The sequence below is a fragment of the Parambassis ranga genome, chromosome 13, assembly GCF_900634625.1.
Source record: "Parambassis ranga chromosome 13, fParRan2.1, whole genome shotgun sequence".
Lineage (NCBI taxonomy): Eukaryota > Metazoa > Chordata > Actinopteri > Ambassidae > Parambassis > Parambassis ranga.
In genome coordinates this window covers 9,216,736-9,229,524 of record NC_041033.1, presented here as the reverse complement: position 1 = coordinate 9,229,524, position 12,789 = coordinate 9,216,736, and the positions used below count along the sequence as shown (strand labels likewise).

At 40.8% G+C, this 12,789-nt stretch overlaps 2 protein-coding genes across 2 annotated transcripts; both read right to left on the bottom strand.

The window, feature by feature from the left end:
* Positions 1-5,285: 5,285 nt before the first annotated feature.
* On the bottom strand, positions 5,286-7,128 carry snrpd2 (small nuclear ribonucleoprotein D2 polypeptide). The gene is made up of 3 exons (XM_028419764.1): positions 7,001-7,128; positions 5,965-6,144; positions 5,286-5,721 (listed from the first exon to the last, which is right to left on the bottom strand). Coding segments are annotated over exons 1-3 (357 nt in total). The 5' UTR covers positions 7,003-7,128; the 3' UTR covers positions 5,286-5,546.
* Positions 7,129-10,139: 3,011 nt separating this feature from the next.
* On the bottom strand, positions 10,140-11,441 carry foxg1c (forkhead box G1c). Its single transcript, XM_028420292.1, has one exon. The coding sequence runs from the start codon at positions 11,361-11,363 to the stop codon at positions 10,140-10,142; it is 1,224 nt and encodes a 407-aa protein (XP_028276093.1). The 5' UTR covers positions 11,364-11,441.
* Between the last annotated feature and the right edge of the window lie 1,348 nt (positions 11,442-12,789).

The window sequence follows — 12,789 nt, the reverse complement described above, 5'->3', positions numbered from 1 at the left end:
CTCGGACATCACAATGAATGTTAAACAATAGCTAAAAATGTCATATGATGGAGGAAAAAAATATTAAAAACAAGTTAAACTTTGTGGTTGCTGAAGTCCAAACCCAAAAGCCCAAAGAGTGGAACAAAAGTACTACTGACAACGCCTGACCACAGACTTTAGTAGTAAATGGCTGCTTTGGTGAGACTCCAACTTTTAGCTACTGAAAATAATAAAGAACATTAATTATTCTTAATAATGTTTATGCTGTAGCTCATACACTTTACATTCCTCCATCATTACCCATTTCCTTTGTTGGATAAACTGAATCTAAGAGAATATTTTAAATCTGGTTTGAAGGTCTATTTTCCAACAGTACATGAAGGCAGCACTTTATCCTAGCCTGTGGCCTAGCCAAGCCCTCCACCTCGCCCTACTGGCTGTCTGGGTAACTTCAGGTCTTCAGCTACTGTGACTTTTAATATTAGTCTAACAGCCTTTGTGTAGCATTCAACATGTATTGGTTCTGGAAAAATCAAAAGTCATGGGCAAGAAATACAACAACAGAACACTTTTTAGAATCAAATAGAATAGCTATTATATATTAGGTGGTAAAGTACCACCCAAATATGACAGAAAAAAGATTCACATGACCCAGTTTCAGCTCTGGTACACAGTAAAAGCACTTCTTCTTCCTGATAGGGACAGAGGTGAAAGAGAGGAAAGGAATGCATTACGTCTTCATGGCATGTGTAAACATTCAGAAAGCTTGTATGCCTTTAGTGTCTCACACACACACACACAAAAGCTAAGCAACTGTTGGTCTGGTATTTTTTTAGCCTTGTGTCCCCTGTTAACTTTGCTGTCTACTGAAGATTTAACTTGCACACACGCCTCCTGTGTGAGTTTGTGCTTCAACATGTGTGTGTGGGTTTGTGAAAATTTGTGGTGACCCAGACTCCAAAAGTTGGTCCAGTTCCCAGAGAGTAGCCTGTAAAGAATCAGAAACAGTCAGGCAGTAATTTTAGGTTTCTCTGCTGCTCCTCCCATTCCCCGCAGCTTTATTTCCACAGCTTGACGTCAGTCGGTCAACACCATCCACGACTGGCAATCTGACAGAAGACCAGCCGGAGAGCAGCGAACAGGCCTCCACAAGTCTTAGAACAAAGTGGCCGTAATATGTGACTGTTACTGTGAGAGGGAGAAAACAGGGCGGACAAGCTGCTGAGGAAACACACAGCAGTGACATTGGGACAAAGTAGACAGGCTTGGTCAACCAGGCTGAGTATTTCACTTCTATCTCTCTGTTCTTAGAAAGGCTATTATGTAAACAGACTGCACTTCTACTACATACTTCAGAGAGTCCAGCATGCAGTCCTGAGGCAGCGTCTGAAAGCCTCAGCCTCCACTCTTACTTGAATAGCAGACAAATAAAGAGAATTATGCAACTAAACCTCAGCCAGGGAAACAAAGTGTCAGTCTGGATCCTGAGGTTGGCAACGGTCAGAGAGGGATTACAAGTAAAACAGTATCTGGATGACTGTTTATCATTTTATACTGAACCCAACCGACACAGAATAAGAATTGGTGTTTAAGGATTTTAACTTTCCTTCCACCTTTGTCAGCAGAGAGGGGAAGTGACTGGAGGGGGTTAAATAGCTGTAAAAGGGAGGGAGACATAACTGTTCACTAAGAAGTCTGGGCTGGAGGCCAGCTTAGCAAAGGGCAGCAGTAGAAGGATTTTAAAGAGAGTCCAAATGACATGTCCTGAAAAGCAGCCCCTGACCTCGTCATAGGGGCAAAATGGGGACATTACACAATGACAATAATATAAGAAATATAATAAATGTCAGGCTGCTTTCATTGAAGTGAGGACACAAAATTATATTGTAATATTAGCTTGTGTTGTAATATCAAATCAGCACATGGCACTATAAATCATTAAGTTTAATACGCTTTTGACCACAGATAAATATACTTATATATAAAAAATAGATTGCATGTCATATAAAATACAATTGTGCTATTTAGAATAAATGTACCAGGACACACTTAAAGTGGCTGCTATTATCAGACGAGCCAAAGGTATAAGAAATCCTTACCTGTATAGTCCACTAGATGGCAACATGACCATGATATGGTAAGAGGCCACTCCGTCAGTGTTTTACCTACTGTCAATGTGTTCAGCACTTCACAGCTGTGTAATGGAAAAGCTCCTTTGCAGGTGTTTTCTCTGTATAATATTTGTAATTCTTAGGTAGATAAAAAATAGGCTACATAAATAAAAAGAGTTCATTTATTTCTTAAATCTGTTCTTTTTGTCCACCATCTGCTGAAATGTCATGTAGCCTACTTTCATAGTTTAATTTAAACATTTAACATTTTTTTATTGAAATATCTGAAACGTTGAAGGTTTCCTGCAGCCCATGTAATGTAATAGATCCTTTAAATATTTATCATGTTTTAAAATAACAACTTAAGCTTATTTCCTGATCATTAATTTGGAAGGCATCTTTTTATAACAGGCTGACACATTTTTTTGTGCTGTGGCAATTTTTACTAATCACCTCCCACAGGCTTGAATATCACCTCTTGTTTATTATTATTATTATTATTATTATTATGTTGAACACAACAATTTATTATTTAAAAGAAATGAGCAGATCTGCTCCACTTTATCACAGTTCCTTCCACTACAGCAGCGTGTTTGTAAATAGGTCAATACACCTGATCCATGTTGTTTTGGCTGCCGCTCCATGTGTCCTTGCACTTACTGACATTTAAAGAGAGATGAGTGAAGGCAGTGTTTGTATTTACGGAGCTGATACCTCCTCTTCCATCACCACCACCACCACCACCAGCGCCTCCCTCTCCACCTGGCCTGACTCCGGCTCTGACACCCGCACCGTGGCTCTGCTTGAAAACAAACTGCGGCGGCGGCTCCGGTTACCGGGACCCAATCGATGGGGCAGGGTGTCGCATTGCCCGGAGGGTTGAGTATCGATGCATGGCCGATCGCTATCATAATCACACTTCCCCCCTCTTATCGCTTACCTACTGAATAAAACATCTGCCTTCCTGCGCATGGATCGCTCCCCAAAATCTGGAGGGAAGGAGACTTCTTGAAGTGTCTTTGAGATGAGTGAAGTAACACGAGAAAAGAGCACGATGATACCCAACATATAAAGTCCCCAAAGTTGTTTTTATCTCAAGCATCTCCAAATAGATCCACCAGCTATTGGCTAGGATGCTGCCGCTGAGTTTCAGTGTTGAGGGATGCCATCTGATCCAAAACAACCTTCAAATTGACAGTGCTTGAAGATAAAAGCGGAGACATAAATAGAAGCGAGGTACTGTGCTGAATGCATTGGAGGACTTTGGTGACCATTAGGCCTCAGACCTAAGACCACCTCTCCAAAATGCCAGATACAAAAATACACCAGTGTGAATCATACATGATGACCACCTTGGATCTTCACCTAGCCTACTCTGCAATTTCTTTAAAAAAAATCACAAAGTGCTACACAAGAGACAGTCAATGCAATGACACAGGGCTGACACTACTCTGACTAATCACCCCTGGTTTTAAATCTTATGGGGAACCATCTCTGGTCAGATGATTCAAGAAGAGGTGAATCAAGAATCAGGGCTTCAGAAATGTCAGAAAAGTCAGAAATGTAGAGGGGAGCAGAGCCCTAAGTCTGCACCGAGATTTGGAAATGAACTTTAAAATTTGCAAGCATGTAATGAATGGGTGAAAAGAATGGAGCAATGTGTGCTCATAGCAGCAGCATTTTACCTGTAAGAACATTTTTGAAGAGTAGTGTTCAGTCTTTCGAAGTAGAGTGGTTATTTTCCCCTTTTTGTCAGGAAGCATTTCATTGATTTTTTGTGAGAGAAAAACACATCGTCTGCCAAGCTGTAAACTTTTGACACAATTTTCAATTTTTTTTTAAATAGTGCCATTTACTACATGTTTATTTAGCTAGGACTGAAATGATGTTTCAGCTACACTTAGCTAATGGCTTTAACATCTCAGTTATTAGATAGGTCTATTTATTTTTTCATAAATAATAACTTGCTGTGGAATAAGGTAACACATTAACTATATTTCACTATGATGTGGTTAATTACTGCAAAACATTTTGTTTAATTTAAAGCAGATTGTCAGCAACACTGTCACAGTAGCTTGTATACTGTAAAAGTGCATACATCTCCTCTGTTATCACACACACTTAGTACAACACAGAAACCTATCCACCTGGCTGGAAAATTTGGCTGACTAATCAAATTTAAATGTCGTTTTTTTAGCACTTTTTAAAACATTTGACTACTAGAAAGTTAAGTAACTTCCTGGTGGCCACAGGGCCCAAAGCTGCTTTGTGTGTCCATCGGCTGCCTTTGCAACAACTTGTCTATTTTCAGGCATAATGCAATATGATCTCCTTTAAGTATACCTAAAGATTTGCCTGAAGCAACCATTCAGTATTAGTCATTAAAGTTGACTGCATTTTAAAATTCAAACCGATTCTTCTGGTGCCTCAGTTTCTCCCTCTGACCCGGCAGGCTTCACCTGAGAGCTGTAAATCAGTGAGGACTTGTTGCCCACACACACACTCCACAGGTGCTAGCCTTATGGGCACAATAGAGTTAAGATGTCTGAATGCTATGACAGCTAACTGAATGTTTATGGAAATAAAAAGCTAAGACAAAAGGGAGATTAAAGCAGAGGGAATGTAAACAACAGCTCAGAAATCAATGGCATTCAACTCTCCAAAAATTATAAAATACAGACAAGCATCTTATTTACTTACACATGACCACTAAATCTGAGAGCACCGAAGAGTAGAGGTTAGATGCCAACTGCCAGAGAGAAGTAAGGCGACACCAGCTGTTGAGCTATTAAGACAATTAACAAAGTGGTCAGGAGGGGCCGAGCAGCGGAGAGGAACAGCCTGAAATGGAGAGAGATGAGGGTGTGAAGTGACAGTCAGCACATCTGGTCTCATCAATAATGCAGCGGGCCTTTAAACGGCAGTTTGTCGCATATTGAGCGCTGCTGACTGAAATCAAGCCTGACATCCAAGATGCTGTCGGGGGAGAGTGAAAGGGTGACAGTGGAAGGAGGAGGAAAAAGGGAGGAGGATACACAACAAAAAATAACTTTTCACCTAGGATTACCACATTATATATCTATATAAATGGATCTATCTGTCCATCTTGAGTGAGATGAGATAATATAGCGTAATCTCTAGATGGTAACGACGAAGCCGATAACATGAAGGCAAATAAACTACTACAAAATGTTTTAATTCTTTCATCATTTTTATTATTAAAATGAAAAAGACAGAAGAAAAATCAGGCGCTTTTGGGCCTGATCGACTCTCCAAACACTAGAAACCACATTACGTTGACATTTTTTTAACAGTGAATCCTGTGATCCAACAACAAATATCTAATGAAAAAAAAAAGAATGCTGACAATCACCTGCTTTTAAATCGTTCAAAATAACCAATAAAAAAGAAAAAAGGCCATGTGGCCAGGTCAGACAGATGAGTTTAAAGAGTTCATTTTCCTGTGATCAGAGGATTTCTAAGCACGACAATGACAGAATCTCCCCTGAGGAACATTTTAGAAATGTAGCGGTCCTTATTCACAGGCTTAGACTTCTTCTTTCCCTTCCCACTCTTAGGAACTTCTGTCCACATCTCCTTCACATTCTCCAAGACCATGTTACAATGCCTGTAATAAAAGTGAGGATACAACACACTGAAATGTAGCATTGACTTTGATGTAAATACAGTCAAAGAGGTAAAAACCAATAAAGGAAGCTACGAAAGAAGTAAATGTTTTGACACCTAAGTAATAATTACAATTGATAAGACAGAAATTAAAATTAGATTGTACACAACACAGCGAAATGAAATGCTTGTTAATCTAATACTAAACTATCAACAAACGGTGAATCAGCATCTGACTCAGTACCTGTCAAAAGCCTTGACTCTTCCGAGCAGCTTCTTGTTGTTCCGACAGTTTATTAGGACCTGGGTGTTGTTTTTGACTGACTGTGTGAGCACTGACAGGGGGCCAGTGTTGAACTCCTCCTCCTCTCGTTTCTGGAGCTCCTCGGGGGTCATTTCTGACTTGGGCTTCGTTAACAGACTCCTGAAAACAAACAGAAACAATACATATTACGTTAAATATGACACAATACTCTGAGTAAATAAGAAGAGCTAAATGGACAAAGTATGTGTGGTGGTACAAACACCTAGAATGTGTATGCTGGTATCAGTTTGATACTGGCCAGTTTTTAAATAAGTGGTGTTATGAGTACAGAACCTGCTCCTTTGTTGGTGGATATTTAAAATCAGTATGGCATGTTGCACTACGTGGTAGAAATGTAATTACTATTTTATTATGTACAACCCACTTACACGAGGTTCACTCTAGAAAAAAACACGATTCTTTGTATACGGCGGATAATCTAAAAGATTTATAAATCAGACATACCGGCCTGGAGGACTCGTTTATGCGACAACACAGCGAGAAAATATCTTTCATCAATGAGGTAATTGTGGCTAACATTGCCCTATCCACTACAGCACCTGAAAACTACCATGTTTATGTAAGCACCAAAACTTAATCATTGTTGTTAATTGTTAAAACTGAACAACTTTTCAATAGCAGGAAAACGCACGCTCACACTTTGTTTCGTGTTAGCATTTAGCCACCTAGAATGTATGAATGTACAGCCTGTCGTTTGACCCGCTTCTCTTACACCCTGCGCTGAAGAGTTTCAAGGTTTTTATTGTCGTTTAGTTTTGCAGGGTACCGCAGGCACAGCAGAACAGCCATGGGACATACAAAAGGGTGACCGACTCAAGCTAACCGGCCTGGTTTCCTGAAAGGCTAACTATGTTAGCATAACTAGCATAACTACTAGCATCTGCGACTCGAATTACGGACTCAAAAATGTAATTTCCACTCTCCCAAAGTTTGATTGATCAGCGTCGACACTTACATGCTTGCTGATTTATAAAGCTGCTCTCTCAGGTCGTATTCTGCTTCTTCTCCACCGGCGCCTTCGTACCTGCAACGATTGTGGATTGTGCCTGTGTCTGGCGTGGACTGAATCACTTCCGGGTCATTCAGAACGCGCTTCAAAATGTAGACATAACTTCCGGGTCACTATCGCAAAACAGGCAAACACTTGTTTCTTTTGTGCATTAGTTTGTGATTATACTATGCGATGGATTTGTACTTATGTACTTTTAAATATGTAATCTGCTTATAATACATTTTGAATGGATGCGTAAACACATGGACAAGTAGTTGATAAGTGACATGTCATGTAGACATTTTTTGTAGCCTAGTAGTAGTTGGCACAAATACCGATTGTATTATTACAGCGTGGTGTACTAGTACTAGAAATACTACTACTAAATAATAATAATAATAATAATAATAATAATAATAATAACGAATAGCCTATTCTTTTAAGCGTAAGAGGAAGAAGGCATAGAGAGCAATTAAACTGATGCTGCCGACTTAGACAGTAAAGTCTTTGTTTTGCCTTTTAAATAAGAACAAGGTTAAAGTGAGGGAGAAGAGAGAGAGAGAGAATCCGAGAGAAGTGTGGACTTATGCTGCATTATCTATGCGGTAGCAATGAGACATTGAGAGATTGGCTTTCTGGCAAGAGACAGTCAGACGCCTATGGGTGTACAACGCACCCACCTAATTTCAAAGGGTGGTAGATCTACCTGTGGAGACCACTTGCTGCAGATAATGGCAGCCTGTGTGCTGCTGAGAGAGGTGAGGTGCGGATTGAGTTCCAGGGCTCTATATCTTTATGGAGCCTCACCTAGCCCAGCCACAAGACTTGCATGTTAAACTGTGGAGTAAAATGAGCTCGGCCTGTGATGGGACTGCAGTAATCTGAAAACACTTTGCTGTAGAGATTAACTCAGCCACCATTTAATCAGATGGGCAAGAACAAAATATGTGTAGCCTCGTGAATGCACTTTCTATACACTCCAACAAGGACCAGTGCACTGCTTTGCTTTATAACCACTGGCTTTACCTTATTTGTTTTTTAATTAAAAAGAAGTCCTTGTCAGGGAGGGAGAAGCTTTATCTTACACGTCACTTAACACTTTAGATATCTGTGCAAAAAATTGCCTGTAGGAGTATTTTCAATCACTAATCATTTTAGTTCCTCACAAGTAACAGCTGGCAAAGTTCTGATTCAGAGAAAGGACTGTCTCTCTAGCTTGATGCATCTAAATTTATTCTCTTTAATTTATCTCTGATTTATTTCACTGTAATAAAATGATAACAAGCAAATTAGACAAAGCCACCGTATTATTTCCTTTTTACGCACGAGAGATATGCGCATAATCAGGAATCAATCTTCAGCTCCGGTCATGCTGAGAGTATGATTTACAGCTCTGTGGTTATTAGCAGAGGTGTCAAAGGAAGGCATTATTTATTACAGCGAACGGTGCCTTCCTAGTCCCGCCTCAGGACATAAAACTCCCTTTCGTACCGTAACTTGTTGATTCACAGCTCTGCCCCTCTGCTCTGTGCTGCGACCACAATTACTCATGCCAGTAATGAAAATATTATTATCTTCGTATCTATCTCGACCATAAGTTTGCCAACAGTGGAGTTACCTGATCCAGCACCAGCCTGCTTTAACCACAGGCGACTGAATGCGGCTGCGCTTGGAAAGGGGGACAGGCTGGGGTCTTTTGATATAAAGAACCTTTTGTTTAAAAAAAGGCAGCCGTCCAGAAAGCTGCTCTAATCTGTTTCTACATACATCTGTTTTTTTGGTATTAATTTATATCCTTAGGGGGAGCGATGCTGGGAGAGGTGAGGGAAAGTTTAACAGGCAGTGATGTCAGCGCCGACTGAAACACAAGACAGATCAATGAGATCTGAAAATGTCATGTCTACCTGTTAAAGTTACATCACAGTCTGCGCGCTGGTATGTCTCCTCATCACAGCATGTCCGCTAAAAAGTCCACGGTAGCTGCACTTTAAAAAAAATGACTTTAAACATTTAAATCAGTGTATCTATAGTCCTTGTTGTGCGGTCTCAAATCTCCAGAGTGAAACATTTAATAACAAAGCCAAATAGGAACAATCAACAACAGCAGGTTTTAATGAGGTGAAAAGAAAACACAATTAAAATGCATTATTTATTGTTTAATTACATGTAAGGTAATTAAAATAGGAAATGTAATATTTTTAGCTGGGACATGAACGAAAACGAAGACAATGAGTGCTGCAAACGAGCAGTTTAAATTTAACATAGTATCATTACGCACACTGTAAACTTGTATTTTTAAGACTCAGACTCTTTGGAGTAAATATTATAATTATTATTATTTTATTTTAAAAAAAAGATATATGAAGCGCGCAACCTATTAAAGATAATCCACAAGTTCACAACATTTAGCTTGTAAAACCACACAGATAGTAGTTTTTTAATTAAAAGGTAACATGCTGAGTAAAAAGAATCACTGCAGACACGATGATGAGGATTTGTTTTTTGTATTTCATTTCATTTTTTTAAAACATCTTGCATTATTTTCTGAGGATGGCATTAGGCCTAAAATGGTGACATGCGCGCAGACATCATTACACGTTTGGCTATGGTTGCATACAGAATGCTGACAAAAAAATCATGCATAAGAAAAGTTAACGTAAGAAGATTGCTTCTAAATGAGGAATATAGTTAACAGATGCAGATTATGATATTTTAATTGATCCTGTGCCTCCTCAGACTGTTTTTTTTATTCGTGCGCAAAGGCCAGTAAATATTTCTGACATTGTTTGGAAGTGTCCTAAAATACACTTTAGCTGAATTTTTATGTGACTATGTGAAACACGAGGCTTTAGTTATATTCCTTAATTTAACAAAATAATGCGCAATATGCATTTAGATTAAATAAACCACTTTACTGTTACTCTACTGTTTGGAACTTGGTCTCTGTAACACAGACGTTAGAGGCTACTATTGCAGTGCATTTGGAATTTATTAAGATTTTCACGAAAGTTTGTTTTGTACTTCTGCAGAATGCCACCAGCTTTGTTACCTAAATTCTACAGCAATGTTTAAAATCGATTGTGTTTGGTATCACACTATAAATCTATTTTTCTATATTCCAAGAGGAGGGTGGGCTTGAATTGACTTGAGGGCAGTAATTCGGAAAGTCACTACAGCATCCCCCGAGGTCCGAGTGACCACTCTTAGGTAAAAACTGTCCCGGAGAAGTCTTGGAGGTGGTGCACTCTTCCTGGCATGGGCCAAACGTGGCTGCACATGGTATTTGGTGAGAGTAAAAGTAGCTGGCTTGTCCGGAGATCATATTAAAAGAGCATGGATCAGACAGTGGAAGCGTGCATGCAGGGATGGATGTGGAGAAGGCTGTGCACGCAGTGCCAATCTGATGGCGACGAGATTGCGCGCAACTGACTCCAATGTAGGACATCTCCTGGTGCGTTTGCACAAACCGGTCGGGGTCTGCAGCATTTGCACTCATCCGGGCACGCTGTGAAACAAGCGATGTGGCGTGGTTGGAGAAGCGGGGGTGAGCGCTGAGATAGGTCCCTGTGCCGAGGTGTGCGCGCACTGGTGTTTGCAGAGGTAGAAACGGTGGCACCGGCCAGTAAAACGAACTGGCGGCGGCCAAGGTAACACTGGTTGCAGTGCTGGATGACATTAGGCGTCCTCCTCCCCGCTTTAGACCAAGTTTAGCCCTGGACCCAGCTGACGCCCTGCGCCGGAGTTTCCCCGATGTGCCACCTATGAAGACATCCTCACTGCAGGGGTCCAGCATCCAGTAGTTGCCTTTACCCGGGTCATCGTAGTGGCGCGGCACTTTAACGAAGCACTTGTTCAGACTCAGGTTGTGTCTGATAGAATTTTGCCACCCCTGTCTGTTCTGCCGATAGTATGGAAAGTTGTCCATGATAAACTCATAGATGCCGTTGAGTGTGAGCCGTCGTTCCGGGCTTTGGCGGATCGCCATCATGATCAGCGCATTGTAACTGAAAGGTGGTTTCTCAGGTTTGACACTTTCCTCTGGTCCTCCGCTTTTCTTCGATACTCCCTTATTTCCTTCTCGCTTTCCAGTTCCAGTCGCCGGTTTTGTATCTGCTTTGGTGCATTGTGTCGTCTTCTCGCAGTTTTTCTCATTGCCAAAGTTTTCCTCTTGATTGGACTTCTCAGGCGGAGCAGAGCGCAGTTTTTGGGACGGAGAAGGAGATTCCTGGTCACTCGTTACCCCTTCTCGTCTCCACAAGAGGCTGCTGATGCTGAAAGAAGACTTGTGGAAACATCGGTTAGAAGTTTTCAAGTCCTCCATCTCCATCTGAAAGGTTAAAATCAATCCGAAGATCCTCGGAGCTGCCCGTGTGTCACTGGAGCCACTGAGCTGAGATGCGCTGATTCAAAGTGGTGAGGAGCCAAAGACGCACTGGCCAGACAGCGTGACAACAAATGCGCATGATCACAGCAGCGCAGGACTCGTTATCTACTAAGCGTACGTTGTTTCTGGATCTAAACTGAAGCATGAGGGGTATAACATGCGCATGTTCCAATGCTTTCATCCCGATTTCCCCAGTTATTTTTTTCCACTGTAAAAAGATCTATTTTTTATTTAAACATAGATTTTCTTAATAAAACTAAAGCAACTCCTTGTATGGTGTGGCTAAGTTCTTATAGACGTTTAAAGGCATTTATAAACAAAAACACAAGTAAGCTGAAAACAGTTTGTGGCAATTGTCCTGATCAAACAGTGTCAAAGAGACCTTTGGATGAAACCAGCATTCCGTCAATCAGTGTGACTGATCTGTGAACTCTCCGGTGCAATTATAACACTTCCTTGACTCATGAAACTCAACCCTCTTACACGCGCCTTGCCCTCGGGGTCGGCTTCATCTTCTCTCCTCTCTTCCTCATCTCCTCGCATAATTAACTCCATTTGGCAAAAACACACAGACCGAGGTAGTGCAAATTGTCCTGTGGGTATGATCCCAAACAAACAATCCAAACGCGTAAAAAGACAAAAAAATAAACTGAACCCACCTCTTTCCAAACTTCAGACAAGTCATATACTAATGTATTTATGATGCAGTGCTGGTCAGAGAGAACACAGGCCTGAGCGGACCCTCCTCTCATTATTCAAATTACGATCTGCATGTGGCTGGTCATCAGATAATTTTCTACTATCAAGTGTCATTTGTGTCTACATGAGCTCAAATGTTTCCTGACGTTTGTATTTACCTGACATGTATGTGTCTGAGTGGGTGTGGGTGTAAGGAAAGCATGATTTCTTATGGCCTTCCTAAAACTACAATGAACAAAATTAAAAAACCTTACTCCTCATAACTTAATAAAGTGTACAGCCATGAAGCTGCTCCTGCAGACCTGCTTACAGATTCTCCACACATAGCCTATAGGGTGGCTGTTGAGTTAGTGTCTTGTGTTATATGGTACTCCACATGTGATAGCTTTACTTAAAAGGTCACCACAGACACCCTATTATTTGTATGACAGAAAAATCAGAGTATTGTTTTCCATTTGTTTGTTTCTCTCTCTCTCTCACACACACACACCTTCTGATATTGAAATGAAGTAAACAGTTTACCAAACGTACAGAGTGGTTACATGCTTTACTGCCTACTCCAGCACTCTCGTGTGTGACCAGCTGTGCACGTTCTGTTATCATTTGTTGTTATGGATCGAATCACCTGTTACACCGGCTGTCACATCAGACATCAGACATAACATCCGGA